Source organism: Mustelus asterias, chromosome 22 (assembly GCF_964213995.1).
Source record: "Mustelus asterias chromosome 22, sMusAst1.hap1.1, whole genome shotgun sequence".
Lineage (NCBI taxonomy): Eukaryota > Metazoa > Chordata > Chondrichthyes > Carcharhiniformes > Triakidae > Mustelus > Mustelus asterias.
This window is the reverse complement of record NC_135822.1, coordinates 3,674,069-3,681,358: the sequence shown is the minus strand read 5'-3', so window position 1 is coordinate 3,681,358 and position 7,290 is coordinate 3,674,069. Positions and strand designations below refer to the sequence as shown.

Genomic DNA, 7,290 nt, shown 5'->3' with positions numbered 1-7,290 from the left:
TTGTACTTTAACTGGCTGGGTGGGGTGCAGTTGAATAAATTGTCAGTGAGAGAATAGCTGATACTAGATTGTGACAAAAGCTTTGATTAAAAATTATGATCCGTGTGCTTCCTGAGCGTTCCCCCACCCCACCCCACCCCACCTGCAAATTGATTCAACTAAATCATTGTGTTCTGGACTGGAGATTTGCAAGTCCCTAGAACCCATTGGGATAAATTTTATTCTTGATGCAGGAGTTCAGCAAATTGGATCTGCCTGCTGTTTAGCTATGGTTGATGGCGCAGCTGTAGCCAAGTCTGCATTAACACCCCAGAATGGATACAAAAATATTCCAGCAATACTGCTTGGTGTGCCAGCATTGTGCTGTTCAAGTCCATCTGGAATGGGTAAAAGCAAATCTCATGATGGGAGGTTTTATAAAAAATATGCTTTGGCTGCTATGTTTTGGTTAAAATATTTACAGTTCCTATTTAGTAGAGTGCTTTTTGTTTAAATATTTTGTACTTTGTGATTAATTTTATTCTTGAAGATTTTATTTTCCATGTTACTTGAGCAAGATTAAATTGAGCGTGTGTGTGTGTGTGAGGGACAGCAAATTAAGACGTCAAGCTCCTCTGCACACTAATACCAACAGCTTCCACTACTGTAATCAGACATTGGAGTGGCTGCTGCTTGTTCTGCATTGGTAGTTATAATAAAGTCTTCAGACTCTGCGGTTAGATCCACAAACTTGCAAATGAAGCCAGCCTACACTTCCGAGGTGGAAAGGATGAGCCCCAAGCTCTGTGCAAAGCCCTGTGTTGATTTCAGGCTGGATTCCTTAACTCTGACCATAGTTGCCCATGGGCCAGTCACAGAAAATATTCATTGAACTGGTGCATTGAATTAAAGTATTACAAACCTCCCACTAATATTGCAGGAAAGATCGCAGGAGTAAAACACTTTTGCTTGGAGAACCAATTCAGGGACATCCAAGGTTCACGTTAAGCAGCAGGAGCCTAATTAGTCTTCAACCTTAACTACAGGATCTATCTAGTTCCTTACCAAACATCAGCAGTAAGTAATTCCAACCATTTAATAATAGGATTGCACTTTATCATTGGACTGAAGTTTGAGGTTGAAAGTCAGAAAGTAGTTGATTATCTTTGATCAGACAACTATCAAACCATGGGATATGCAGTCCAAAATGTTGTCCCTTATCACCTTGTCCTGTTTCTATTATTTAATCATAGAAAATGCATGTTGAACAGTGATTGAAGGGAGATCAGCAAGGAATCCTGAAGGCAGTATGTTTTTTTCCCCCTTAAAGTTTAGAAGTTAGAATCTCAAATAATTCAGAACAAACTAGGATTCTGCAGTTGCTGTGTCAAATTATTGAAAACTGGTCATGAATTAAATAGTTAGCAGTAGAATTTGCTATTACAGGATGGCAGTAAAGCAGATGTGATAAGACATGAGGGATTCCCATGCTAGCATCATAAAGCTTACGTCCAGTAACCACCACCTATGCCTGAAAAATGGCTCAACCTGAGCGATGGGTATCTTTCTTGGATACTGTGAGCAAGAGGCATTGGAATGAGCTTTTATTTCACTCTTCCATGGATCTAACAATGTCTAATTTCTACTCCCTTAATCCTAGTTGTTGACAACTTTAACAATCTGTCATCAACATTTCCAGGTCTATTTGCCTCGTGTTAAATGTTTTTACTCCTGCTTCCTCCTGATGACTTATTGAGCCGTATTTTCCCTGTAATTTAGGATCTCTTTGGATCATCTCACATTGATTACTAAATCTAATTTGGTATTATCTGTAATATAATACATCTTAAACACGAGACATTTACAGAAAAAAACCCAGCTACTTACACTGAACTGCATTGGCAGCCATTTGAGAGAAATCCCCTCGTGCCCTTTGCTGTTTAGCTTTCAGCCACGTATCAACCCAGGCTAACACTCCATCAGCCTATTATATGGACAATGCCTTTGTGAAGCCATCGCTTCAACCTAATGCAGGTTCTTTCAGAATCTCATCTTAGCGTTTTACAGATCCTATTCTTCCAAATGGTTTCTTGTCCAACATCTTATCAAGGTCTGTTCCATTTTTACCACACTTGGGATCAGGTGTGGAAATCTTAATGGTTCCTCACTTCCCCAGTTTAGTGAGTCAGACTTTAAATATTGTAATAAACAATGAAAGATATTGGTTAGGGTCTGGTCACTCAGTCTCGTTATCATTGGTGGTTAAATTGTCAGGAAGCTTGTTCACCTTCAGCTTCCTAATGAAAGGTTTTTGTCCACCCGCATTCTCAACCCACTTACTCCCCTTTCAGTGTCACTGCTAACAATCCAATGTCTCTCTATACTCTTACTAACAATCCTGATTAGTAGCATGACAAATATAAAGGATAATGTCCTGACTTTGTATCTCATCCATTTTTGTTTTGTGCCATTGACTTTTATATCTCAATCCAATTTTCATACATCAGAGAGAGCTAATGAGCTTTTAAATGATCTTTATAATAACTCAAATATAATAATTGGGCTAAGTGCAGAACCAACTATTCAGGAATGTTTGATTTGCAAATTAATTCTATTGAAAATAAGCTGAATAATCAGAACATTATTAGGAAAAAGGTCAGAGTTCGGATTTGTTTTAAATGCCTTGTAAAATAGATGGCAAATATAGACAGTTTGCATTTGGGGCACACCTCCCACAATGATAGAATCCCTCCAGTGCAGAATGAGGCCATTTGACCCATCAAGCCTGCACAATCTCAACTAAGCCCTATCCCCTTAACAGCACGTATTTACCCTGCTAATCAACTCACCCGCTCATAGAATCCTACAGTTCAGAAGGAGGCCATTCGGCCCATCGAGTCTGCACTGACAACAATCCCACCCAGGCTCTAACCCCATGCATTTACCCTAGCTACTCTCCCTGACACTAAGGAGCAATTTAGCACAGCCAATCCACCTAAGCTGCACATCATTGGACTGTGCGAGGAAACCTACACAGACACAGAGTGAATGTACAAACTCCGCACAGTGATCCAAACCGGGAATCGAACCCAGGTCCCTGGCGCTGTGAGGCAGCAGTGCTAACCACTGTGCCGCCCACCATGTTACACAGCTTTGGAGCACAATGTGCTTTTCAAAATTAAAAAAGAATGACAGTACATATCACATTCAAAAGATATTGGCTGAGTCACAGCTTTTGTTCAGATAGCCCGAGTGGACCCTGGGCAAAGGTTATTAAAACCCTACATCTCATCCATCTCTAATTCGGACCTTTCACAAGAGGCATTTAGCTCAATGTGGAAAGCTACCTAAAAGAAAATCACTGTGTAACATTCATGTACCATCACTGCAGGAGAGAATGGATTCTTTACCAAAGTAAAACTTACTTTTATTGGACTTTATTTTTAAATTTACCAAAACTCTACATTTACACAAAATATTCCACTTTAACCAGTCAAGGTGAACAATTATTCTCCACTTTGCACATGACTTGATTAAATTATTTTACATATGAATATTTAAAAGCTTAAAAAAAATTGAAGGATGAAGCTTGCTGAGCTGAGAAATACAGCAGGATTTCCCCTATAAAGCGGGGTTGTAAGAAACTAAATATAAAAGGCATCCTTTCGCTTCCGAATTGTCTTTCATCGTAATCTTCAAATAAAAAGTCAGTGCATTAGAACTTTAGGCTGAAACCGGGACCGGCAGCTGAGGCTCCCTGGTTTGTGGTTGTTAGATGGAAACCCGTGTCTTTCAAATCATCATCGCCCTGCAAAAGGAAAGCAATCGGAAATAAACCAACAAATGAGACTGTTTACAAAGCATCCGTTTCATTTCCCTTTCCCTGTGCCTTTGTTTCTCCCTCAGTCAGGACAGGATAACCAGATATCATCAGGTCAGACAGCGTCTGTGCAGAGAGAACAGAGTTAATGTCGAGTCTGGGTGACCCTTCGCTCTGACGAACAGTCATCTAGACTCGAAATGTTGGCTCTATTCTCTCTCCACAGAGGCTGTCGGAGCTGCTGAGATTTTCCAGCATCTGCAGTAATTTGCTTTTACTTTAATCAGACATTGCGACTGTTCCTGGTGTTCACAGATAGCTGAGCGCTGTAGCTGCAAAGTATTCAATAGAGGTTCAGCTCGGTAGGTTTCAAATCCAGCTTATCAATAATGAAAGTGGCTAAAACCAGCCCTTTGACACCAAAATTTTTTAAAATCAGGCTACAGACAAGAACATTAATGAATTAGCATTATACTTCCGTGTGTGATATCAAAACTCCCCCACTTCCTCAATCATCCAACCCAGTAATGTGAATGGTTACTGGTACAAGAGGAAAATTCTATTTGTGTCCGATCATTTATTATCTTCGACAATTGTGCTATAAACAACATCAGAAATTAAGAATAAACAGTGGCACTTGGGAGTTATTTCACACAAAGAAAAAGATTTTTAGTAAAGCACAATTTGAGACTGTGTTCGCTTGAGTGGTGAAGGAAACACCAAGCTCTGTAACATTAACAGTATGGGAGTGTTTTGAGGTAATAACATACAAAACACATGCTTTCAAGAATATCTTTCCTACAGCTTACTTGGTAAGCCTGTGTTTACAGGATTACTGAAGTGTGAATATGTTTGAGAGAGATTTAGGATTGAGAGAAGTGGCTTTGAGATCAACCACAAAGGGACAGGCGTATTGGATCATCATTTTAAAAAATTACAGATTGTTTTACCGCCAGACTTAGTTTCTCAAACACTCTGCTTGCAGACTTACATCTCACAAACATGTGCATTCACTCCACTCCACTAATCCCGCCCATTTCTTCATCGATGGCTCCCGGTATCTCAGTCTGATGCATCTCAGTTAAAATCCTCATCCTAATTAACAATCCCACCTGCCCCCAACCACCCTGAATCCTTTGTCCCACCATCCTCCTTTATTTGCATAAAACCAAAACTTTATTGATTCACTGTAGTTCTCACGGGAACGAGACCAATTCAAGTTTCCAATCCCTTCTCACCACTAGTGGACCTACTCTTTGGAGCACTCTCCCAAATCCCTTCCAGTTTACTGATTTGCACCTTCAAAATGCAGATTTTTTTGAGATGAAGTTTCCAGCTTCCTTTCCGACAATGGCCACAATCAGCTTCTCTGTTGTGTAGTGGTTTCCAATGTTAAAGTTCTTGTATTAATACCAGTTATGCATAAAAATAGAAACTTACCAATTGACTATAGCCAAGTCCACCTTCAGGGGGTCGAGGACTAGTTCCACGTTTAACTCTCTGTTGCTCACTCTTTGCAGGCCAAGTTGGGAACATGGCTGATTCGATAGGGAGCGGAGTCTCCCTGAAATATTCATGTTTCAATGCTTCTTCAGCTGTAATTCTTTTGGCAGGACAGTAAGTCAAAAATCTGTTTCAAAAAGAGAGAGAGTTCTGACACCTTGGAGAGGCTTTGTTAAAACCTGCTGCTATCAAAAAAAAATCTTAAGTGGTTGCATAAATATATTCCACGGCTGAAACAAAATACTGTTGGCATCAGCAAATTGTTTGAAATGAAATAAAAATTAATCTTTTTCAGTGAAAGGGGAAAGTTCCAATGCAGCAACATTCGCAAACCATGTTTACACGAGTTTCAAAACTTGTTCAAACTCGGACCTACTCAGCACTAATGGAAAGGATTTAACTGGTAGACGCTCACGCAACTTGCAGCCTATTAAGTCCAAGATTATGTAGAAAGATAGAAAAGAAAAGGGCTACTATAAGATTGGCAGACGCTGCTAGGGCTTTTGTTTAATCAAGGGGAGAGATACAAAAGTGTCCAGAGGGTGGTGAGTGTCTGGAACAAGCTGCCAGAGGAGTAGTTGAGACGGGTACAATTTTGTCTTTTAAAAAGCATTTAGACAGTTACATGGGTGCGACGGGTATAGAGGGATATGGGCCAAACGCAGGCAATTGAGATTACCTTAGGAATTTTTTTAAAAAGGCGGCATGGACAAGTTGGGCCGAATGGCCTGTTTCCATGCTGTAAACCTCTATGACTCGATAACTTAGGTGTAGGATTCACTTTAAATCAATGGGGAGCAAGTTTGCTAGTAATTGTAATGAGGTGTTTTAAATACTTCGTAGTTTTAAAGGAACATGTAATACCTTTAATGAGTCCATACATATAAATATATCTTCAATACATTTTTAGAAATTAAACAAAGAAACTTTGATGCAGTTACAGAGTAGAGTGCCCCTTTGGTACCAAACATATGTTAAATACATTCCTTTAAAGCACCCAACTGTTGGAATCACAAGGCCATAAAGACTTAATTGCCTCACCAGACACCTTATCAGAAACAAATGATACAAGAATGAGTTTTAATGAAGCTGCCTTCACAGTTTCTAATCACAACAGAGTCAGAAAGCTATTAATGTCTTAGCTAACAAAAGAGTTATAATATGGGACTTAGTGGGAACTGACAATAATTAATGGTAACATGATGATACCCCCTGAAACTGTAGGTAGTGATAAAAAGCTCAGTCATTGAATGGATAAGCAATATATCCATGTGTTTCATTGTGGTTGGCAATTAACAAACTTATCAGGGCTATAATTGGGGAATATCCTGAAGGCAAGTTGAGTTGACCACATCCCTTAGAGATTCAGTTAACTTCACTGACAAGGCCATAAAATACTAATGGCTTTTGTAGGCCCCCCTTTATCAATGAAAGGATGTCCATGTGAGACTGTTTTAGTGAAGATGCTTTGTGAGACTGCTATCAAAATAGAGACATGATGTCTGACTAAGAGACTAGTGGACAGGCTTAGGGATGATATATTGGGGTGCCCACAAGGTATCATGATCTCATAGATCAGGATGATTCAGTATTTTTTTCTATTGGATCAGTACGTAAAGTATGTCATTTGTAACATTTTTGATTGGATTGTGTCCAACTAACTGTGAGCTGCAGAATTGTATAAACCAGGATGATTGTCTTTGTCCAGTGCAGAGGTGTCTCGATCCATTGTGCCGAGAACCAAACCCCTTGCTAGCAAGTAAAATAAAGACAATTTGTCGGTTAAACATCTTGTGTTAATGTGCGTTTGTGTTAAAGTCAAACTCGGAAACCGAGATTTCGACAATTATCACCAAATCGTTACTTCTCAATTTACCTCACTTGCTTTGCACTTTTCCACACCAAGTGGGGTTTAATTTACTTTCAATTAAAAAAAAACTTTTGCAACTTTTTGCCCTTGTTGTGATTTGGAGAAAGCTCCCACAAGC

At 39.5% G+C, this 7,290-nt stretch overlaps 1 protein-coding gene across 29 annotated transcripts in view; it reads right to left on the bottom strand.

The window, feature by feature from the left end:
- Nucleotides 1-3,400: 3,400 nt before the first annotated feature.
- Nucleotides 3,401-7,290, bottom strand: part of cdk11b (cyclin dependent kinase 11B) — a 43,394-nt gene continuing 39,504 nt past the window's right edge. For all 29 annotated transcript variants that reach the window (XM_078238618.1, XM_078238591.1, XM_078238600.1 and 26 more), the window contains 2 exons: nucleotides 5,240-5,429; nucleotides 3,401-3,787 (listed from right to left, as the gene is read on the bottom strand). In XM_078238618.1, coding sequence (XP_078094744.1) covers nucleotides 3,695-3,787; nucleotides 5,240-5,429 — 283 coding nt within the window. In that variant the 3' untranslated portion in view covers nucleotides 3,401-3,694. The remainder of the gene's footprint in view (nucleotides 3,788-5,239; nucleotides 5,430-7,290) is intronic.